General features: G+C 39.5%; 1 protein-coding gene across 1 annotated transcript; it reads right to left on the bottom strand.

The window, feature by feature from the left end:
• Positions 1 to 5,882: 5,882 nt before the first annotated feature.
• c1ql3a (complement component 1, q subcomponent-like 3a) lies at positions 5,883 to 21,750 on the bottom strand. The gene is made up of 2 exons (XM_020638597.2): positions 20,697 to 21,750; positions 5,883 to 9,791 (listed from the first exon to the last, which is right to left on the bottom strand). Exons 1-2 carry the CDS (start codon positions 21,285 to 21,287, stop codon positions 9,612 to 9,614), a joined length of 771 nt encoding a protein of 256 aa, XP_020494253.1. The 5' UTR covers positions 21,288 to 21,750; the 3' UTR covers positions 5,883 to 9,611.
• Between the last annotated feature and the right edge of the window lie 3,712 nt (positions 21,751 to 25,462).

Raw genomic sequence — 25,462 nt, 5'->3', positions numbered from 1 at the left:
TTGGGACACATGATAATTATCCCATCTGAGATCCCATCTGTGACCCCCCCCCCTGTCCCCAGCCTGTTTTCTTAACCCTCCCCAACCCTCTCAGCTTAAGCAGGATTGTCTTTCTCTGCTCCAGAGTCTCTGAGGTCACTAAAAACAAGCCAGGCTTTTGTGTCACAACAACAAAGGATTTCAAATGAAGAAGCAGATACCTTTTAACTCCCTATGTGAGGAGCCAGCACTTGTTTTGCAGTTTCACACTTTCAGGAAAGCTTGAGTTTCTGTGGACTTTGTTGCTGTGTACATTAAAGAAACGTGTCTTGTTAACTTAGCAGTTTTTGTTTTAATTGGAAAACAGACGGTAAAATCAATGTGGTATCTATAACTACTAAACAACACATAGATGATGCTTATGTTTTTACTATGCATCATTTCTTTATAAGAATACCCCATTATGCATAAACCAATCAGAATACGTTTATGCTGTACAAAATGTATTTTTACTTAAATATTTTCATCAGAGTTGACTGTGATAACTTAAACAACTTGTATTGTAATTAAAGTTGGTACCTCTTGTATCACATCCAGTGGCGATTCTAGAGTCTGTTGGGGCCCTAGGCAAAAATTAATTTGGAGCCCCACCAACCACCTTCTGCCAGTGTCCCAACACTCTTACTCTTTCTTTAAGAATTCTTCTTCATTTTCCTTCAGTGACTTTCATTCTGCTAATGAGAGTAATTGCTGTCAGTGGGGGGCCCCCTTAGGGAGGTTTCCCATTGTCATTGCAAAATTGCACGTTTTGAGCTACTGCTGCAGTTTAAAGTTTGTCAGCCCTCTGGGGCCCCTTACTGGCCTGGTATATAGGTATATATTTCCTAAAATCTGTGGAGACATACTTAAAAAACAGTCGATTTGCCGAGCTAGGGTTTAATTCAAATAGCAAGCGAAGTACTCTCAGCTTAAGACAGTACAGCAATTTGAAATGAACCCCCCAAAATTTGTAATATTTAAAGTCAAATAATGACATTTCAAACATGTGATCAAATATGCAATTTATCGCAATTATAAAATGTAATCGTTTGACAGACCTTGTGTGTATATGTTAAAAACTAATGTAAAAAATCGTATTTAGTGAAGGTCCGTCTCTATCCATGTGGGGAGTAGTTGAGCGGCGCCTCAGTGCCCTCTATTGACCAGCTGCCAATACAATTCATTAACCATGTTACTACATTTTAATTATATAGAAGCACTCTCCAGACAATAAATAGCCATCAACCTTCTGAGGTCCCTTACCCACTCTTTGCTTGATCTTCTGGACTTGAACTGGGAGCATGGATCATAGTTCTCCCAGTTGCCTCTCGACTGTGTGCACAAACAGAACAAAGTGTCAAGATAACAGATGCATCTCTGATAATAATAGCACTCACAGAAAAGAAAGACATTGATTTTAAATTCCCTCTAACCCAGATGTGGATGGCCTAAATATTTTTTTCTCATGAGTAATGATACATATGGATCTCAGATCCTGAAAACTATGTCACATTTTCATCATCAATATATACATTTTATAATGCCGACGAGGGCAACTGTATAGAAATCATGTACCTGCTTACTGCACCAATTTAATATTAAGCTCCATTTAGAAGCACTATTGTGACTGGTAGAACTAGACCATAATCCATGACACTTTCATGAGAAGCAGCAGTTTGTATAAAATCTCACAAGAGATGCATCCTTACAGCTCAGACGACATGGGCGCTAACCATCCAGTAGGCAGATTGTTCATAGTGTCAGTCTGTTCCAATTCTGGGCAAAGTGATAAGAAGAGGCACTAAAATTGTCTTTCCACGTTGCAGTTATTTATTCTGCTGTCAAACTGGAGCCAGGAAGCTGCTTTCTGGGACATATAAACTGAAATCCAGGCTAGTGGAATCTGCCTATAGGTAGCTATCCAAGACTGTACAGTAATAGGTTGGGTAATGTTTAAAAACACTTTAATACTCGTATCATTACCAGAACTCATTAACTGACACTAATACAATATTTCTGTTACTGATTTTCTATTTCTTTTGAGATTCATGAGGTGATTTGAAGAACTCATTTATTGCCTTACTGACATTATTTTGATAACCAAAAAATTCAATTTAATTAAAAAAACTGTATTTGGCACATTGAGCAGAAGCATATTGACAGTGTAAGGTAGAAAAGGTAGCAAAGTGTGCAGCTTTTGTTGTTGCAAAACAACTTACAGTTCTTCATTAGTCAAACTGAACATTTTAAGATCTCTTTACAGCCAACACCTGGAACTGGACAAAAATACATTTATGATCCTTTGCCCTCCATTAAGCTTGATTTGTGTCCATGCATTGGAATATTACAGATTCACTGTGTTACGCTAAAGCACTTAGTTTTAAAGTTAATTCGTTAATGTGTTGCTGTTATTTGATGTTTAAATGAGTTCACTTTAACTGGAGATATGCGATTATACGAAGCAGATATTTCAGTTCGATAGGTGATCGCACCTTCATGCTTGTGTCTCCACTTTCTCCAGTGCATGCCAGTAGCTCCACTCCACCATACTCCACTCCAAATACATACCAAGGCTATTTTCGACAGAGCCCTGCTAGCTGCTACAGTCGTCAAGATGAACAGAGCAGATCGACCCGGACAGGAAGCATCCAGTCAACTTCAAAATAAAACACTATGTGCAGACTCCCAATCATATATCCCATCACTCTGTCATACAGGCACCAAACGAACAACCAAGCTACCTCGGAAACACAAAGTAACATGTTGCTTGCACGTTTTTCTTTTTATTCTCGCGTAATCTTTTGGTTCTCCTGTGATCTTGTGAACCCGTATCTCCAGCTGCTCACAGCTGCGCTCCACTAAGGGTCACAGGGGTGTTGGGCGCTCAGTTGGACGAAGCAAAACCACAGCGGAGAAGAGACGCTGCACACATGGATCCTATGGAAACCAACAGCTATGAGCTTAAACATCCTACAGGTTAAAGTTGTCCGTATTGCTTCTTATGCATCTGCATACATATGTTTATGTGCGATGTTAAGTGTGAGGAGTCCTATTCATGTAGGATTGTGTACTGTGTGAAAGGCAAACATATGTATTTATGAGCACATGCTTATAATCAACCCTCATAGTGCGTGAAGGACATAGAGCTGGAACAGCTGGCCAACACAGGATGAACGACAGCAGGCAGGAGTCACTATGCCAGCTCATGATTATTAACAACAAAACCTTCATCAGAAGAGAGGTGTAATAACAGCTAGATCAAGGGATTCCTGTCCTTGAATACTCAGCTTATAATTTAAAATCTTAATTTTAATTTAATTTAATTTTTTTAATTATTTTAATTTTATTTATTGCACAAAAAAAAAAACATAAACATAATAGATCAATGGAAAAACAGACAGTACATAATGATTAGTTAATTAACAAAATATACATTTTGAAAGAAATGTGCTGGAGGAGCCAAATAAGCCCAGAGGGGCTTGTGTGGCCCTCCTAAAGAGAAACATGTAACACAGAGACATATTATTAATGTAGTCCAAGCAAAAGCAATAAAGCTAACAAGATCACATACTCAATAAGGTGTAAAAGAAAGCAAAACAAGAAAGAGACAAATTAAAGAAGGGTGGAAAAAGGAAATAAGATCTTATGGCAGAGAAAGATTATGATGGCGCATTGGTTAATTGGCCAAGCAGGAAATAAATGGTTTGTTTTTTAAATAAGTTAAGGCTGGTGCTGTTTCTAATATGATTGGGTAAATTGTTCAGGCCTATTCACTGGTTGTATGTTCACCTGACTCACGATTAACTTGCACCTTGTTTCTGCAACACTGGGAGTGTTTACACGCAAGAGAGAGAGAGAGACAGAAAGACAGAAAGAGAAACAGAACTTTCATGATAATGATAGTGAGAGAAGCAGACAGAGGGGTCGGACCAGGTGAGTCAGTGAGTAAGAGAGAAAGAGAGTGTTAGGTGAGCTGTGTCTCTCTAGAAAGACAGTCTCAATAATACTGTATATCACAGGGTGTACTAGTGTGCTCTGTTCATATTAACTGAGTTTGGTCACAGTGTGAGAGTAACTACTCATCCAAGAGTGTGATGAAACTCTTATAAAATGGTCCATGATGAATTAGATTTACAAACAGCTAATGTGATGCTAATAGGAAATAAAACTTAGTTCTGATCCCAAGTTACGACAAGTTCAGTCAAAGTGAAACTAAACCTGAGAAGAAAGGATTTGTACTTACCCATGCCCCCCCCCCTTTGTTTTCTACACGTGACCATGAATCAATATGGCTACAGAACCATAACAGAGTGAATGTGTCTTTTTGAAGTAAATGTTACATCATAGTTTCAGATGAAATGCTGTTCCATTATTATCTTCTTAGTTAGCTGCTATTATGTCATATGAAAAACACGATATCAACCATTAAATAAGTTGGAAAAACTTGATATTCATTGAAAGTGATCTTTAACATTCAGACAGGTCTGAGGTATGTTGTGCAATTTATGCTATATGAGGTACAATGGAATAAATAATATATACTGTAATTTGATGTAATTTGTTAACTTTATAAAACCTTTTGGCCAAATCAAGAAGGGAGAAGCTTTCCCTTCATAACGACGTATTTAATTTAAATGACATCAGTGATGAAGGGCAGTGAAGGAGACTGCTGAAGCAATCTTCACACCTCTAGTATTGCTCCAGATGGAGACTGTAGCCTGGCTGACAGCACAGGGGCCTGCTAAAGGTTACCATCTTATTGTACTGAAACTCCATCACACCACAAGGAAATGAGAAACAAAAAAAAACCTGAAGAGAAATCTGCTCATTAGACGGGACATCTCTTTTATTTTTTGTTCAGTAAAAAGCATTCATTACATTTTAGGCTAACTTTTTTATCAACTCCATATCTGCTTTTATTTTCACATTTCTGTTTATTTTTTATATAACTATCTATCTATCTATCAATCAATCAATCAATCTTTATTTGTATGGCACCAATTCATAACAATTGTTGTCTCAAGCAGGTATATTTTCTACAAAGACCCAACGTGTTTTCTGTAGAAAAATAAAACACAGGGTCTGCATGAAGCGTTTGAACATTTGTATGCATCTTAAACCAGTCACAGTTTCAATTAAGAAAGCTGACATTCCTTCTCTCTTTTGAAAATGTGCTCATTTGTTTAGAGTTTGTCTTCGATAGAGTAAACAGAGGTGTTGCTTGTCAACAGGCAAGGCAGGCAACTTTTTGGAGGGGGCTCCAAAAGGCTGACAAACCCTAAACCACAGACATGTCTCAAAATGTCCAAAGGCTGCCATGACAGTAGGTAACCTCCCGTCTTATTATTCATAAGGATTAGATGAATAGCTACAGTCCCCCATACATGTCTACACTCAACCATTTTAGCCATAATAAGCCTGTGACCTGTAGTCCTGAAGGGTGCAGTTAGGTACAGGCTCTCTTTGACGTTGTTTGTATGTTTGTATTTCTTGCAGAACTGATAATTGTGATGATTTATTAAATAATGTATTTTTTTTCTAATAAACCCTTAACTTTTAAAGGAATTTTTGGTTTCACGAACGATACCTGTTATCCAAAGTTAGGAGTTTAGCTGACATGATTGACAGGTGGGCGCAACTGTGATGTAATGGTTTGTCATAAGGCTTAAAACCCGCCTCAGCTCCAGCTCTCAGCCTGCCGGTTGACTGAAGGTAAGGACGAGACAGCATTGCCAGCATGGTGGCTGCTGCCGATGAGCCTCCGGAGCCCCCTGCAGGAACAGATGGATGATGTCACTCGGGCTTCATCTATTTATATTTACAGTCAACGGGGACATGTCGTGCTTCTTAAGTCAACATAGGGAATGATGGATGGATAATGTGATTTTTAAGAATGAACTGAATTGTCAGTTTGACATCTGGTGACATGGACAAGGTGTTTTAGTTGGTTGTCTCAGAAGTCTCATGAACAAGTAAAAAAACACATACACAATGTTACTCTCATTCATTTAATTGAAATGCTGCTGAGGTAAAAGTACACAGGTGACTCTTGTCGGACAAAAGAAAAGTGCAAAGTTTGTTATAGTATTGCACACACCACACATTGCATCTAACATACATATGCCTTTCACACCAATACACTGGAGAGGGTGCAACTTCAAGACAATCAATCATTATGATTGTGATTATGGGATCATTGAGTTGATTAATATAATATTGAAACATTTCCTCTGTGCTCTTTTACACTCTGTACATGGATTAGGCAGAAAAAATAAGAACAGTTTGTATCACTACAATATTTACACAATTCCAGTAACAGTGATCCATACTTTCTATCGCCAAGATACACAACACTGTACATGGAGGGATATTCTTCTCTACTTCTGCATAGTGCTTTCAGTTCACATTGCAATACTTAACACTGTAATAACAACTCCATATGTGTAAAAAAAAAAAAATGTGTTAAACATTGCCAAAAACACAGTAATCATTTCATAAGCCCAATGATTAAGTTCAGCATGAGTAAAGATGTTGTCATAGCTCAGTCAGAGCAACACCATCCTCATCTTTATTGTTAAATGTGATGGACACAGAGTAGTGTCAGAATTCATGATGTCTTTCTGAATGCAACTTTAAAGTCTAGATCAAGAGTTTAGAACTCATGCCCGTCTCATACGTTGTTGGACCTTAAAGATCTGAATGGGTTCAAATTGGAGAAGGACAGGAAGGCATCAGGGCTGAGACAAAGCCTATCAAACAAACCACTTTCATTAACATCTTCAAAGTTGCTACCAGGAGACATATTTCAGTTCAAGTTTCATGTAGACGTAGAAGAACTACTCATGGTAGTGGCTGCTCTTTTGGAAATGGTAAATGACTGTTGTGGTTGTGATGCCCCATTTAAAAATGCCCAAATTGAATTCCTCCTCAGGGAACGGGCATTAAAACTATTTAAATATTTTACTACTAAAATATTTGGACGAATAGTAGAGCTCACTGAATCATGGTTGATTGATAGACAGGTTGAGTCACCCTGACATACTCAAACATTGAAATGACAGAAGTAAGTTCATGTAATTATGGAACAAATAAGTTGCTTCTACGCCTTCGTTTTTTCTGTCACAATCAGATTTCAAAGTTGAGGATATTTAATGATTAATACCTTTTTTGGGGTCTTTCTCAAAAGTGAGAGTATACAATAGATTGCTGGTACCAGAGCCACTTTTTGTGTTAATCACTTCTGAGTTATGGACTCCAGGAAGGCCTCACACTTGGATTAGACTCAACCTTAAATGTTAAATGTTCTGGACAGTGTTGGGGGATAGTGCCACCTTGGTCTGTTCCTATTTTGTGTTACTATTTTAAAATACAGTTGTGTCATTGTTCTCAGAAGGAAGTTCAAGCTCTCTTATTCAGCGGGTGTTGGTTCCCTGTTGTGTTCTACTTTGTCACTGATTGTACTTTTGATCTTCCTGGATGGGATCTTCATATCCAGGGTTTGCGGGGCAGCCAGTTTTTGGACCTCAGGATCGCTCTTCCATTTAGATGATGTGTTCTGTTTGCTTCATCAGACCATGACATTCATTATTTTAGAACACAGCGCTGGACTGCTGTAGCTCAAACACTGGGATACTTTGAAGACGCCATTGTTTGCTTAGACAAAGTTTTGTTGCCCTGCTACTGAGGAGTCTCCCAAAAAGAGGGTTTGTGATTTCAGTTACAGCAGAATAACGCAGCAATGAGCTCATGGAGAAGCAGCAGAAACTGGATGGATGGATAGATTTTCATCCAGCATTCTTTGGCAGCATTTCTGTGTTGCCGTTTCCTGTAACTCAGTAAGAAGCTCCATAGCGCAACTAAAAATCTAAACTCAATAAGGAAACTTAAGACCATAGCTTTACAACCAGTTCCTGTAGCAGCAGTTATCTGAGGTTCAATAGGGTTGTCCCTAAATCCTTCCTTTTCACTGTTTTATGTTTGTAATTACTCTGTGTACTCTTGTGCTGCTGCCCCCTCTTGGCCAGGACACTCTTAATCTCAATGAGGTTTCACCTGGTTAAATACATTTTACATAAAACATAAAAATGTCCCTAAAGGCCACCCAGGAGTCATCAGAAAAATCATCAGTGGTTCATTATTATTTTCAAACATTTCCCCTTTAAAGCTCAACACAAATCAATAGCTCAGTAGAAGGAAACTCTTGCACTTCAGTCACTCCACAAATGGAGGTCAGTTCTCACAGAGACGTTAAAAAAGAGAGGCCTTTTGGATTGATACCTTCAACACAGTTGAACACTATGGACTAAATGAGGAATTAGGCCTCTCATGTTTCTTTTAATGTTGTTTATATCATCTTAGGCTTTGTCTCAATAGAGGAATAGTAGTCGTCTTATAAATAGAGTATTGTAAATATTATCACATTTGGGATGGGATGTTAAATGATTGGGCTACACATGAGTGTTGTCACAGTTCCGGTATACTCCCTGATTTCATCCAACTTTCATTAACCAATGAGTGTGAGTGTATTTAGCCTTTTCGAATTTGTACCTGTACTGTTTGACTCTGAGGAAGACACAGTGCGTCAAAACGTTAAATTTGCCTCAAGTGTGTCGTGTTTTCTTTGGATCCAGTCTGACAGAAGGAGTCAATAGATATTTCTGGGCCACATTTTAAGAATATATTTTGAGCAGAAGTGTTTCTACAACGGCCAACATAATGTATTTAAAGTGATTCTAATAAATACCTGCAGAAATAATAATCAAGGCATTTAAACTTCAATCCGGCCATTTTGAATCAACATCATTAGATTAAGATCAATCATGTTATAACATTTCATAGATATATTTATATAATATATATATTATACCTGTATATTTGTGAGCATAAAATGAGTGATGTAAGTATGTTTATTATGGGAGGTATAATCTGCTGTCTGTCTATCATAATTCTCTATCATAACTTCAAGGGTTACCAGCTCTCCTTTATGTCGGAGCAGCATGACACCGACAAAGAAAGAAGAACACCCTTATGACTTTCTCTTTGATCATCACCATTAGTATGGTTTATTACTGTGTGTATTGCTCTGAATCATTAAATCGACTCAAATACTTCAATTGTTTAAATGTATCTTTGAACATCATTGGTAGATCTTTAGAACTACCTCCGAGTTTCTTGATTTTTTTTCCACCTACTCGTTAATGTAGCTTTCCCAAATTTGACTATACTGTACTGACACCCGGCTTGATCTGTTGGCAGGAAGCTTTTTGCCAATCAGACTTAGAAGCACTAAGCATTTACAAACTCTTCCAATTCCCATTCACCATCATCAGTCATGAGTCCTTAACAGGACATAAAAAAAATAGGCTTCAAGTTGTAGGGAGACGTGAGGGTAAAATAGAGGTCATTGTCTTTCAGCTATTCCATCAATATTAAGGTCCAAAGTCAGTTGCACCGAAGACTGTGATGATGGCAGAGAGAGGAAAATAAAATTCTTTACAGGCTATGGAGGGCTGATTTATATAGGGCGTCTCCACAGATGTTTAAAAGAGAATGTTTGTGCATCTCATCAGTGACTGAAGACTTGAATGTGTTGTCTAGTCAGCGTAGATGATGAATCCAGAGAAGGTGCTGTACTTGTTGTTGTTCCCTCCATGAGCTTTGCCTCCATCCAGTTTAATGTAGACCTCATCTCCGGGCTCCAGATGCAGCACAGCGCTGTTACTGGCATAATCGTAGTTCTGGTCGGCGTCCTGGGCTATAGCACTGGCACGCACCTACAGGATTGCACAAACAAACACAAGCATGAACAAATTTAAAATCATGTAGTAAACATCTAAAAAAAAACATTAAAAGCATTTTATTCTTTCTACACCTGACACTGAACGATCAGCTTTTCAGGCATTCAGCAGTCAGATTGAGTTATATAACAACATAGAAAAGCAACATGTTGCTGACGGGGAATATGGGAACTTTGACATGATGTTGCTGGAGGATATATCAGTCAGTTTTTGAAGATTTTAAAAATGAATGCTTTGATGCTTCCATGTGACATTGTCTTTAGGACACATGTGGACATTTCTTAACGTTCTAAACCGCTTGGTCCCGACGTGTATTGGGATGCATTCGCCTACCTTTAGCTTGTCAAAGGGCACACAACTGCTAAGTGAGGCACAGGGTGCAAAGTGGTTGGAATAAGTCATTTGATTATACATAGGTGGGTTTTTGGCGTAACATGAATAAAACCAATCAGTGTCAGCTCTCATTCCCTTTAAAAGCCAGGTAATGTTTGTTGTTTACTCAGCAGATTTCTGCCTTTATTTTCAGATCGATGCACTCTGATCGGCTTTCTAAAACAACAAATAACTTCAATTCATTCATAATTTCCCAGTGTTACAGTCGAAGTGAGAGACATGCCCCCTTCACACAAGATGATGATTTTTCATTGATATTCATTCTCCTAGTCTTGGTCTTGGTTTTGGTCTTGGTCTTGTCTCGGTCTCGCCCTGCCTTGGTCTTGATTCCTAGATGTCTTGTCTCAGTCTCGGATCACTCTGGTCTCGGGTATGTCTTGGTCTCGGTTACTGTGGTCTTGACTACAACACTAGCAGAACACATGAGGGCCATTGTATAAAATATGCTGATATAGCATTGCCACAGCATCCAAAGCAATCAACGCCTTTACACACAATAATGTGTGTAAGGCATCAGATAGGATCGAACAGGATCTTATGTTAGCCAATGATCCGTGCGCTCATCTCTAAAGATACCTAGTCTGTTATATTTGTTTTGCAGCGGGACTCCATGGCTTTTCTCTCTTCCATGCAGTAATGGACACTGGACAATCTGTATTCATATCTGTGGGCTTGATGTCAATGGCCCTGTTAGGTATGTCTCTCTCTCTTTTTTGCATTAGATGTGTAAGTGTGTGTGCTTCTGTTTGTGTTTCTGAATGTGTTGGACAGAACACACATCAGACTGTGTGCACATAATGTGCTCAATGTTTGTTTTTGTACATTGACAGACAGCTAACAGACTTCAAGAAAGGGAAAAAAAAGTCAGAGGTTGGAGTAAATTCAAATGCTCTTTATTGTTCCCATCATTCTAATGAAGCAAAGCACCAATAACAAGATGCTATCATTTATTACATGTCCACATACATTTAAAAAAGACAGCTAAATATAGGTTTACTAAGATACGTAAATAGCTGTATGTAATGTAAAAATGTCTTGCATGTAGTGTACAAAAAATGTGCACAGCTCAACACAATTATTACACCGTAAAACACCAGTGAAATGTGTAGCTATCTCCAATATTGGGAACCTTAGCTTGTAAATTACAAGTCATATGCAAAACTACATCAGTGTTATTTGATAAAATACATCAAATAGTATTTGTGTATGTTATAAAGAGTTGCAGTTCCAATTTAAACCTACAAGGGATGCTTTCCAAGGCACAAACAAGGGAAGGACTAAAGGAGCTAGCTTGAGCTGCCGGCTGACCACATGGAGATAATTGAAGCCTTTCCTGATTAGAGTCTCTGAACTGTGACCCAGCCGAGTCACCTGACTAATCTGACCAATCAGAAATGATAGCGAGCTACAACTAGGTAAAATGAAAATCTTTCACATGACCAGCAGGGGGAAACAGAAATTAAATCATTTGAAGACGTGTAAGATGTTGTGGTTTGTGTGTTCTCTTCTTCTGGCATCAGCAGCTCTGTCTCACTCTGAAACAAATATAAATACATTTGAAGGTAGGGCAAACATAAGCTCACTGTCTCCCAGTCTCTATCCTATTAAAGGACTCGGTCCTTTTGATCCAAAGGAGCAGGGGCTCAACTCCTAGCTCCTTACCATACAGCATAAGGCTGAGCCAAGACACTCAGGAGGAACCTCATTTTGGCTGCAGGTGCATGCCCACATTAATGCTTATGCTGCACCAACCTATCGGTCATCTTTTGATCAATTTTACCCTTAAAAATACATTTCAAGAGAATTGCAGGAGGACTGCCCCTGAAATCCACTGATCTGGTTGTCGTTCACACACACAGCTCACAGCGGGATGCTATCTCTGTCAAACCAAGGACTATCACAATTCATAGTGTCCTGAGCACATAGATGGTTTAGCAGTAGTTACTCTAATAAGTATTATTATTTGACTTTCTCCACCTCTGTAAATCTTAAGGCTGAGAGCTGGAGCTGAGGCGGGTTTACGGCCTCTTGACAAACCATTACAACCTGCCCACCTGTCAGTCAGGTCAGCTACACGCCTTATTGTGAATAACGCTTATCCTTCATGAAATGTAAACAGATGACTTGAGTTAATCATACCAATTTTTTTTTTTTTACCAGGATGTAAACAAGCTAATTTCTGAGGCAAAAACAGGCTTTTTTCAATGGATGACTTTGGGTGCTTGGGCCTCAAGCGGACACTCAACAAACTGCAGGATTTTGTTCTTCTGCAATGGCTTCATTTTTCAACACTTGAGGTTGACGCTTGTTCCAAGAAGAAATCCAACAAGATGAAAAAAGAACCTTGCTGAACGGGATTCGCTATACAACTCTAATGAGAGTATTTGCCTTCATCCCAATGATATGTGCAGTTCAACAGATTCACAATATGAACAATGGTGAGAACATACTGGTGAACCGTGAACAGAAAACACAAGACAGAAGTTTAATTATGTGCACAGGGACATGTGCATACAGTCTATGGACCGATCGCAGTGAATGAATGTTACCACCCCCTCCCACTCGCTCGAGGAGAATTCTCCTGATAATATCCTGCTGTGTTCTCACATCAGTTCATTCGGACTTCATGCGGAAAAAATACAAGGAGGCTGGCAGGAGAAACTCCAGATAAAATACGAGTGAAAAATGTGGTCCCCTTTGTTCACACATGCAGCTCAGCTCACCCCGTGAGTTTTTTCAGGAGTTCTGTACAACTGTAAACAAAGCATGTGGAAATCCCAAACAGATCAGTTAAAGGGGATAAACCTGGTAGAGGCTGACACACACCAGGAACATGTGTGACTCTGTTCTGAGGAAGTGGACACAGCTCTCACTTTGGTCATACAGGGACCTGATGGCTTGTATAGCAACAGCCCTCTCCCCAACCCCACATCACCATCCTAGGGATATATCATAGGCTTACTCATAACACCAAACATCTATAGACTGGAAGAGAACATGTTGGGTTGAAGACCTTGCAGACGGGGGATTTTTCCAGTTCTCCTGTCAACTGATCCAACTCCCCACCAGGTGGATCACTGATATTTGGCCTCAGGTCTTCTGGAACCAAATACACTTGTGAATTACCCAATGCTCTAACACGGTGCATGTTATGTGTAGTCCATAACTATCAAAGCAGTCCAATAAAAGAACACCACTCTGTGTTAAGATCAGACAGGGCAGGCTCCCAGGACAACCCAGTACCTCTAAGAAGGATGGATACTCTTTACTGTGTACAACTTGTCCTTAACTATTAGGACATTCAACTGTTTAATCACGTATACTGGTCACCAAGCCCAGCGCAAGCAATCGTACCTTTCTAGACGAAAAAGGAAATTTTGCCGCCCCTCTTAAAAAAAACACAAATCAGCGACAAAATGCAAAACGCAAAATCTCTCGTGCATCGTAAGTGTGCTTCAATTGTCACCATTACTATTGTAGACAGAAGTCAACATGAACACATTTTGAATCTCTATATATAAATAATGGTAGTTAAAAAAGAGATAGGACTAGACTACAGCAGGGTCAGGACTGTAGGCTGCAGATACTTTACAAACAACCACAGTCCAAATCCTCCAAATAACAATTCCAAAGCAAATCTCTCTGAAACAACATTTACTCGTCTGGGTCACACACACACACAAGCACACACACACACACACGCACACGCACACGCACACACACACACACACACACACACACATTCAAAAACTCAAATGACTAGAGAGAGAAAATTTGAGTTTAAAAATGGTTTTATAGCCTTCCTTTCAGGGGTCTGCATAGTGAGTTTTCATCACAGCAAAGGCCTCATCTGATTATTCCTATATTTAAATTGTCTTTCAGTTCATGTTCTGTGGAGATCGTTGATAGCCTTTGAAGTCTCTATTATTTCATTGTAGCCTAGCTTAAAACTGGAAATGTTCAAATAATTGACTCATATAAAATACCTTGGAACAGTGTTCAATTCTAAACTAAAGTTTTCTAAAAACTGTGAATCAATAATGAAAAGGGGTCAACAGATCAATCATTTGATGTGGAGGAACAACTCTTAGTGTTTCTCAAAGCATTTTATGAAGCTTTTAGCATTCTTTTGTCAAAATTCTTTTAACATTTTCTTTTTCTGTTGGTTTAATGGGTTGTCTGTGAAGGACAAGAGCAGTTTAAACCACATTGTAAAAGTCTGCTCAAAGATTGTGCAGTCCAGCTGACAGACCTGAGCTCCCTGTGGAAGGAGTGTGTGGTCCAGAAAGCAAAAGGAATCATAAATCAACCTGGACACATTCTTTCAACTGTCTTTTTTTTAATGCCCTCTGGACGGCGCTATCTTGCCCCTCCAAGGAGAACCAACAGATACTCAAGCTATTTTATCCCTTCAGCTATCGGGCTGTTGAATGCATTGTATTTATGAATTTCTAGATTTGGAAGCTCTGGCTTTCATTTTGATGGAATAGTTTCACATCAGCCTCTTTGGTGGACGTTAGCTAGTTGTCAGATTCATTGCCACCCACTGGCCAGCCGAAGTAAGTGTACCAAAATGTACTCTAAATCAACATGGTCGCCGGAAAGTCACTATTACCATATGTATCTTTCCACTCCTGCTTTTCTAGAAGCACCTTGCAGGTGATACTTTTTTGTAACATCAAGTAACAACGAAGGAACAATATTATTTGTCAAAATTCCCAAGTATTGATTTCATTTCATATATTTCACTTACAATTAATAGTAATTGTGAGACTTTGCTGATCTTGAAAATATTTGAAGTGGAGTAAAGTATTTTCTGTAAATTAATAGATTTTTAGTATTAAACTATAGTTTGTAGTTTTCTTTTTACATAAGCAATATTTTGTGTGAGTTATTAGGTAGGTTTCATTCAATGTGTTTCTAATGCAAGAGCTCAAGTCTGAATTAAAACCGTTGCTCTCTCATTAAATGTCTGCAGTTGTGCTGTTCTGGCAGCGCCCAGGCAGAACCTGTGGAGGTAGTTTAGCCCTTTTCAAGAGTGTCTTTTCCTGTAAAAGACAGTATAAGACATGAAAACTCCAAAACTGAAAGACTGAAAAATCTCCAAAATTCAAGAAATTTGAAATGATTCTTTCCATTCCAATGGACAATTATGAATATTCAAAATTAATTTAAGAATGCCACTTTGCATGTCCTAAGATATAAAAAAAAAAGAAATTAAAAACATGTTATTTCATGATTCATGCACGCTGCATGTCTATGTCCAGCTCAACCTGTCAAACCCAGACACCCCACCTCACTGTCTCAGACAGTTTTTATATAACACATACCAACATGCATTAAACAAAGCTTAGAGGACTATCTTCGACTTTATATTTCATGTTTTGCTCACAAATTGCCACATATGAGTTTAAAATGAGTGTGAGGCTGTATCTCTAAACTCAGCCTCTAAATCAAGGAGTGGCGCTGCTGGCTCGCTCCAGAGACCAACCACAGCACATGCTCTGTTAATACAAACGTTGACTAGAGTGGACGGATGGGCCGCGGCGTGCACAGAGTATATGGACATGTGTTGTGTCTGTTCCTTCTAAGAGTGAGCACCAAACCTCCTAAACTGAAGAGCCACTCTACAGGTGCACTTGATGGGGTTGGGCTGTTGTACTGCATGTAGATGTTTTTGATGTTTGAGAACTGGTTCAGAGTCTCAGCCCCCCTCAAGTAGTCCATTACTTCTTTTTCTGCTGAGTAGATGCCCTCAGACTCAGTCCCAAAAACCAAAAAAAGTCAATTTCAACAGTGCTGCCTGACGTGGAGCCAGTTTGAGGGTCCTCTGCAGGGACCGCTGTGCGACACTCTTCTGTCAGAAGCATCTAAAACTCAGCAAGCAAGTCATCTTTCCCTTGTCGATCTTCAAGGTAGCTTTATACTTTTGTATCTTACAAATCTATCTCATCTACCATAATAAATGACCCTCTCCTCTTAGCCACAGCCCATAGATATCATGGCAACAGTTGAATATACATACTGTGAACATACTCCACCTGCAAACAGTTCGCAAACAGCAAGTTACAGACTCTGGCAGAGTCATATCTGCACAAAATCCAGTAGTATTACTTGTCAGTTGACATACTTGTTTAGCTTCTCGCAACGTCCTGTACTTTGAAAACTGCATGTTGTCTAAGAGGGGTAGGGGTAGCAGCACTATGAGTTTCTTTAGCAGCGCAGTTGCACCCAGAGACCTTCGGTTGGTGCCAAAGCGCACTAAACCTAACTCCTTCATATTGTTTCTTAAAATTTTCTGGGAAACGGGTCATGGTGCTTGCTTCAGAAAATAAGAGAATTTAATATAAATTTAAGGTCTAAAGAAGTCAGATTATTTACATACATAATATCAGCAAAAAAAAACTAATATGTTTACTCATATTCTGAGTATGATCTATTGGTTTCAAGCTATTCATGATATCACAGGTATCATTTGAACCTGGGAAAAGCTTGGTAAGCCTACAGCCCTTGTCATGTGAATCCTATGCAGAGCTTTAAAGTTAAACTGGCACAGGAGGAGTATGTAGTTAACCTGTGAAGTGCTTAAGCCCCATAAGTCTGTTAAATCGAGGCCAAGCTCCTTTCCCCAGTTAACTTTAGTTAATATCAGGTCATATATACTTGAAATGATCCCAGGCGCCTCAGGAGATGACACCATAACAGTTAGAGAACCCACTGGATTACAAGTCAGAGAATCCAGTTAAACCCCTTTCACTCCACAAAGTGAAACGAATTACTCAAAATCAAAAGGAAAGAAAGTGTGATTATTGCAGATGGGACTGCATGGGATAGGATTGAAAAGTTTACAGAGGGGCTCAACTGCTTCTAAATTGTCAAAGGGGCCCAGGTAGATTTTCAGTGTAATTGGGACAATGTGGGAGAGTTCAATGACGGGCGATAAGAGCTGTCCTCCATTTTGCTCCAAAATAGGTTGTAAGAGTCACAACACTCCTCTTTGAGCTTTTTCCAGCCCAACTGGACTTTGAACATGTTTGTTCTAAGTTTTTTTTTTAAATGATGGAAATTATTAATGGTAATGATTTAAAAGAATATGGGCATAATATTAATTTAAATAGAACTAATCATCAATGGCGACTCTGGAGTCCGTTGGGGCCCTCGGCAAACATTCCCAGGGTGCCCTTCAAACCAGCGTTCATCACAGCGTTGTGTTGTGTTATACAGTACATGTTACATTCTGTTATGTAATGGCAGCAGAAGTTTGTTTGATACATACCTTATTTGGAAGCTAATCATGTATTTATTGCGTGCTTGTTGTAAATAATTGTGTAAATGGACTCACTGTTAGAGCATGTGGTAGCAGAGTAGCAGTGAGTGGCCTTTTTCTTTGTTCTTTTTTTTCTCATGTTTTTTTGTTGAGGAGCTCAGCTTAGGAAATAGTTCTTTGTTTCATCTTTTGTTCTGGGTAAGGGCAGATGAGGAGTAGAATATTACTTTTTGTACTTTTTGGGCACTGCTCATCTCCAAAAGAGTTCAGCTGCTGCTGTGAATCTGATTTGACTTGTGCTGCTGGCTTTCTTGGGAGTCACATATCATGTTGTGTCTATGGTTCTCTTTGGCCAGGGACATAACTGAGGGAAGTAATCAGATCTTTGAGAGGTAGAGTCCAGCGGGAGTCCAGCAGAATGACGTTTTGCAGTGCATGATAACGTTAATTGGTGCCTCTAAACGGCCCATATGTGTGAATGTGAGTGTGGCTGCTTGTCTGTCTATCGATGTCAGCGCTGTGATTGACTGGAGAACAGTCCAGGGTGTACCCCGCCTCTCGCCCAATGACAGCTGGGATCTGCTCCGGGCCCCCCGCGACCCCCGAACGGAAAAAGCGGTATAGATAATGAATGGATGGAAGGATGGATGATATCAAGTCAGAGCTTTCAGGCTGCCGTTGTGTGCAGCACCTCTCATGCATGTGTCTCACACCAGAGGAAATGTTAAGATTAGAAGGCTTGCATATTTTTTACATGAGCGACATGGAGTTCTCGGCCGAATAGACAAATATTAGTCAGTCAAATGTTCATTTCTCTGCCATTATCAGCCAGATATATTTCATTACAGCATTATATGAGTATTTTACATAAGCTGTATTTTAAATTCCTGTCAATGTTTTAATGACTCATCCTGCACTCAGGGTTGTTCACACATTTTTTGGCCCAATTAAAAAGCTTTGTCGAAGCAAACGATCCAATCACATTCATCCCTTTTGTATGTCTCACTTTCTGTCTTGTGATTGGGTCTTTCCTATTTCATTTGGAAATATGTCATGTCATGGCAGTTTGATTCTCTAAATTCTGTTTCATGGGGACTTTAAGAAACTATCTATTTTACTGATGATGGAAGAAAAAAAAAACATGATTACTGTGATTGCAAAGCCAATTAAAGACTATTATGTATGCATGCATCACACTAACAAATTAAGATTCACAGATGAGCATCCCAGTCCATCAGTGAGAAATGGCCTTTTCTTTGGAAACACATTTTCTGCTGGTATTTTAAAATTCCAGGTAAACAAGCAAAAGGTAATGTCCCACAATTAGGATTCATTTTAAATCCAGGTTTAGCATTATGAGACTGTTGTATCAGGATTCATAATGAACAACTGTATATGTCAAAATGTATTTTTAAAAAACAGTTTGTTGTCTTTATGGTAAAAAAAAAAAAGGTGAAGTGGTATACATCCAGCAGTCAAAGACAAGGTTGATGGTGTGAAGAAAAAGGAATGGAAAAGACTTAGTCTATCTAGGAACCTCTGAGATCAAAAAGACATGCTGCTTTACCTTAATCCTGCAGAATGTGCTTTCATGTGACTTATGACTTAAAATGTGAATAATTATAACTTCTTTAAGAATGACTTATCAGTATAGTCCATTCTTAGATTCTGAGGATACATCCATTTTAATATTTTTTAAACATGCCTCAGACTCCTTAAAATAACCGAACATTAAATAACATCTCTGTCACTCTATTGAAGAAGCTAAAGCAAGAATTTAATAATCACTACTGTATGTATGTGCACACACACACACACACACACACACACACACACACACACACACACACACACACACACACACACACACGCCTCCAGATGCTGCAAAAAACAAAATGTTTAAAATGTTACCTGCTTTAATTTCCATTCTGAACTCAAAAATTTGTTCAGAATTTACTTTTTCTCTACAGTACTGTCTTGTTTAAATTTCAAGATATTATTTGAAACATCATTTTTTAAATAATAGGAAATGCAGATACTCACTGGGAATTTTTTTTTAATTAACATACATGTATGTTCAAGTCCCACTTTTTCATGTGTTTTTAGGAGGCCATGCATTTTGAGCACATGCGGATCATTTACACAGAAATGTGTTTTTCCCTCTGGAAATGTTTTAGAGTCTCAGTAGCTGTACCTCTAATTGAAACATGTCTTACAGCATCTGATTTTTCATGGTGTGAAGCTCTGCTGGTCTAATCCCAGAATTTTTTGCTGTTCTGTGGGGTCTTCAGACGCATTACAGTTGCAGGCTGACAGGCAGGGATGTGCTTGGTGGACCGACGCTGCAACACTGGTTTGCCCCATGGATTAGATCTGCTGCTGACAGCCTGATCACTACAGAGACGCAGAGAGAGCAGGACACAGCGATGGAACAAACACGCAACAGAGAGGACAGGGGGCAACTAAGTACCTCTGTGGTGTAAAGCTCAAGTTGTATTATTGTTTTGTCTTTGTCTACTAATTATTATTATCATTATTATTAGTATTATTATTGGTTCAAGGGGCAGGCCTAAACATAGTAGTAGTGGTAATTTAAAACTTGACCACAATTTTTTCTATTGTGTTTGGTTACAGGAAAATTATTATACTTAATCTTTCAGAATTTTTGTAAGTAGGTCTACTTTAAATACTTTATGGAGTATATAAAGTAGACCTACTTACAAAGATTCTGACCCATGAAACCCATGAGCTTCAGACCACACTAGGCTTTGGATTCTTCCTCTTCACCCTTGAGGCCCATCAATTCTCTATTAAAGTAGCCCCTACTTGTCTCACCTAAACAAAATAGCACATACATTCTGAAAGAGACTCTCCGTGGTGACTGGTTTTTGGAAAGATGATTACAATAGGCCTGAAATAACTTGCTGATATTAACCATCGGAGATATCCTCCGCTTATTTTATTAAAAACAATAATAAACGGAGCTGATGTTCTGTGCTTAAACTTTGTTGTCCAATTCAGTTTTAAGCTGACTGTCTGAAATGAAACATGGGTGAATGGAGTGCTTACTCTATGAACTACAAGAACTCCCACAACTGCGTAAGGAACTGTTTGTAAACATTAAGCCCGCAAACACTGCGACATCCAACCGTGAAACCTGCGTGTTTAACGTCACACTTAACGTCATTAACGTTTGTTTCTACATGCGCATTTTGTGTTACCTGGTTGTTTTTGCAAAGGTCAGCCCACATGCTTGTGCCGTCCCCTCCGCGCATCAGCACATGGTAAGTGAAGTAATAAATCCCGGGGATGGAGCATGTGAACTTCCCGGTGGTGGGATCGTAGTGGTTTCCAAGGTTGGTCACAACGTCGTCGAACTTCAGCACCTCGTAACCCTCGTGTTGCTTTTTCAGCCCTGCGTAAAAGGCAATCTTGGGCACGGTGCTGTAGGTGGCCGCGCTTATGGCACCGGCAGCTGCGTTTGGTCCCGGAGGTCCAGGTAAACCAGATCTGCCCGGTTCTCCTTTTTCTCCCGGTGGCCCCGCTGGACCGGGCGCCCCCGGTTCACCAGGAGGTCCTCTAGGACCCGCCTTACCTGGACGACCTGGTTCTCCCTTTGGTCCTTGGATAAAAGTGGGTAAAGACTGCACAAGGCTGTTGTCCCGGACCGTATCCGCCGTAGCGGTGCTGGTCGGAGATTTGGTGCCATAAGGATCGCACACCATCCTACAGGTACCGAGCATCTCGTAATGTGCCGCTGTCCCCGCCGAGTTTACAAGAACTGGGATGAGGATGACCAAAACCAGTACCATAACGACCCCCAGGACCCCTGCCGCCACTAGCCGCTTCCTGCCGACCAGCCGCGTCAGCGCAGGGCGATCCGGTTGTCTGCTTTTGGGTGAAATTTTGCTGGCTAATGAGGCAACCCTTTAAAGAAAAAATGTAGCTGAGCTACACTGTATTGGTGTTATTACCTTACTTTTAAAAACACTGCCCCCCTCCCCTCGGCTCCCCCTTTCCTCTCCTTTCTACACTTTTTCTGCTGATGCGCTACTTACTCAAATCTCTCTGAAAGTTCAGCCCTTTACTGCATTGTAGTGTTCAAAAGAACTGGATTCAGCATCTCCGAGACGCTCTTAAATCCAGGCGTGGGGACTGGCCCCTCTTTGATCCACAGGTCCCAAACCAAAGTATCGTACAGAAGCTGAACTCTTAAGGTGGATCAGGATCAGTTTCTGATACAAAGCGCACAAATACCAAGGCGCAGATACAGCAGGAGCACGTCAGGGAGGTGGGAGAGAGAGGAAGAGAGAGAGAGAGAGAGAGAGAGAGAGGGAGAGAGAGGGAGAGAGACTGAGAGACGGAGAGAACGAGGGAGAGAGAGAGAGAGGGGGGGGGAGAGACTGAGAGAGAGAGAGAGAGAGAGAGAGAGGGAGGGGGGAGAGAGAGTAGGATCCTGATTCTTGTCCTTAAGTACGGTAAGGATGAATCGTTTTATTATTTTATTTTATCCACATATAGACCTACACTTATTTATTAAGAACTGTTTTGGGAATATTTCTTCGTAAAAAAAGAATATATTTTGAACTATGATAATCTACTGGGCAGAAAGTGTGTTCATGGAACCATCACGAAATATGAACCTAAGTCTGTAGTCGCTACTTCACCTGTTCCCAACAGCTTTATTGTTATAACTTTATCATTAAAAGATCGGTAAAGCGACAAAGAATAACTTGAAAAAAAAAAACTAATCTATCAACCCTCTGCTGACTCCTTTTTTTCATTGGCTGCAATAGAAAATTATGTTAGAGCAGCATGAAGACTTTGACTTGGATATAATTGTTGCTACATGTCCAACCTGAGGGGACACAGGTGTATCAGCGATCGCTTTTTCTTCAGGCTCTAACTAGAGAGGTAGGCAGGCAGGCCTACAAGACATCAGAATATTTAAACAACTTGGACATGGATCTCACTTCGAACCTTGTATTTGAATCAATAAATGTAACCTATAAAACAAATCTTTTTTGGATGAAAAAAAATATGAATTCAGAGACACCTCTGGTAACAGGCTCTGTCTGGGCACTACCAACATTTTTGACAAATATTTATTGATCTAGGAAAGGGACATGATTTGCTTTATTATTTTGTTGCAATGCCAACATGCTCGTGATAGTTTACAATTTATTCCTACATTAAAAAAAATCTTTAGAAAATAATAATAATTACCATTATTAATTAAGTATTATTGCATGTGCATCTGAGATTCTACGTTACCAAAGACTATACTCTTAAAATAGTTGGACCTTCATTTGTAATGTAATTCACACTGATGTATTACTTCTAAATAAATAAAATACTTTAGACAAAGTCAAGCTAATGGCCCCTTAAAATGTCAGTGAAATATAATAATCCATGCAAAAATAACTTTTAGGGTAGGAGAAAGTCACTTTAAAAAAAGATGTAAATATTTGGATGATAACAGAAAAACTTTGCTACCACTGACCTTTAACCCTGTCCATTAAGTCTTCATTAAAGTCGTCCACTTTCTCCATAAACATGACAACATGGAAACTCTGCGTATATGTACTGCGGACACCAGGGAGTTTAAAGGGACTGTTTTTGTGAGCACATGCTCTAACCGCCCATTCACAAATCACTGCATATGCAAAAGTCATTTGTCTTCAGAATCCCGAGAACAGTGTGGTAGTCATGGTGTATTGACGCCTCTAAAATCAAAGTGGTCCTGTCTTTTCTGGCCTCATTAGGCCTTGAAACGTCCAGTTATCGAGAGTCCCTGAAAATGAGCTTTGAAGGTAACTGAGCATCATTGAATTGGCAGCTCACTCAATATCAGCCCAGTGAATGATGAATTGCTGTTGAGGGTATAGGAGGAACAGAAAAAGGCAAGGGACCAGGCAGAGTAATAATAATAATGATTCTCAACTTTATTTATAGATAACTCTTAGAAACAAATCTTTGAGAGTGCTTCACAAGCAATAAAGAAACACTGTTACACAAAGTGAAAGTAAAGGCAAAAACTTAAAAACACTAAAAAAGATCAAGAATGAAAGTCAAATACGAGAGTAGTATAATAAAATTAAAATAAATCATATGTTTACACTGTCTATACAGTAAGGATATATACCTAGTTTATATCCTTACCTAGTCGAGAGCCTTTCAATCTTAACCTTTTAGGATTGACAAAGTTTTTTTGTTTCTAAAACTAAATTATTTGTAATTTATTTCTTTATTCGTTATTGCTTACAGCAGTAAGCAAGTGTGCCTAGAGTTTCAGGTGGATACTTTCTCCTACCTGGATGTGACCTGAACTCCATCTCACACTAGTGACCAGAGGAGGACCAATGGGATGTCTATACTTGGGGAAATGAAGCCAGCTCTCATCTGTCTGCAGTCACACCTCACACGTCCAGACGTCTGACCTCTGACATTCTGCAGAAGAAAGTGGATGGTTGATAAGCTGTATTGTCAGAGGACACTGGAGCATCTCATCAATAAAGTGCATGTTTTCTCAAAGGAAACATGTGTGAGGTCACACACTATACAGCGCCAACTCATAACAAGTGTTACCTCGAGACACTTTACAAAAAGCAGGTAAAAGACCTTACTCTTTGTTATTTAATATTACAAAAGAGCAGGTAAAAAGACCTTACTTATTGTTATCAAATCCAACCTGTGGCTCCAGGTGGTAAAATAAGCTAAATGTTATCATAAAACAGTATTAATTAATTATTAAGTATTAAGTATTAATTACGCTCAGTAAATAGGAAAGCGAAACAGAGATGCCAGCCTATCCTGATGAAAATGTTATCCTTTTGGTGTAGCAGGCTTAGCCCCAAATGAAGGTTCTGATCTCTCACACTAATTTTTAAAGGGAGCTGTTCCTTTCCTCCTCAGCAGTTAATATTATGTTTCTGAAGCCAGAGGAAAGTCCACTCAACCAACTGATCCAGAGGCTCAGCCCAAATCTCATGACCCGGAACGGAGAGCCTCAGGACCCCGATACACATATAACAAAACCACGCTCAGGAGCCCAACAGCCCCCACTTAGACCAAACCAGCCTCAGGATCCCAAATCCCCCCCAATTTGCTCTAAACCAAATGATTGAGCAAAAAAAGAAAAGAAAACTACATGAAATATTAGAAGGAAAAAACCCTAACACAGTAAATTCAAATGATATCTAACCCCAAACAGAGTCTACACATTGACAGATTACCTGAGCACTGTAAAATAATTCTATACTCTAAGAAAAGTCCTGACGATGTACAGACTCAGCGAGCACAGTCTGGCTGTAGAGATGGGTTTCCTTAGAAAAAGAGCTGGCTCCGCCTCCCAGAGGAGGACAGACTGCCCTCAGTGCAACACCTTACAGGTGGAGACGGACTGGAGTTCCTCACATCATGCCCTGTAAATGAAAGGCTGTAAGAGAGGAATACTTCCGCCTAATCACACACATCCATCCTGAATGTAAACACACAACACACATACACAAAACCCTACTGGGAGAACAAAACAAATAGTGAGATTATAGCTGCAAAATGTATCACAGCCTGTCAGGACCAGAGGACAACCAGTGGACACGGACACACACACACACACACACACAATTATTTGCTCACAAGAGAGTAGTATAGCTGCAACATACAATATAATATCTTAATGGAATATTATTGCTGCTGGTGCATTGTGGATTATAACAATTAATAATATAGATTTCTGAATATATTCTAGAAATCAGATATATTGAAAAGTACAATTTCTAAAAGGTAAAAATAAGTACTGAAATGGGAAGATTAAACTTAATGTTTTAAGACCCTGTCCAAATGTGGTGGCCATTAAGAAAAGCAGCAGTTGTAAATTAGCTGCTCATCTTGTAGTGGGCGGGGTGATTGTGTCTCTGCCTTATGTCACGACCCTCATTATAGTGGCACAGTGCAGCCCCCCTTAGACAATCAGGCCTGCCCTAAC

This window comes from Labrus bergylta, chromosome 20 (assembly GCF_963930695.1).
Source record: "Labrus bergylta chromosome 20, fLabBer1.1, whole genome shotgun sequence".
NCBI lineage: Eukaryota > Metazoa > Chordata > Actinopteri > Labriformes > Labridae > Labrus > Labrus bergylta.
The sequence above is the reverse complement of the archived record's forward strand: the minus strand, read 5'-3'. Positions and strand labels throughout refer to the sequence as shown.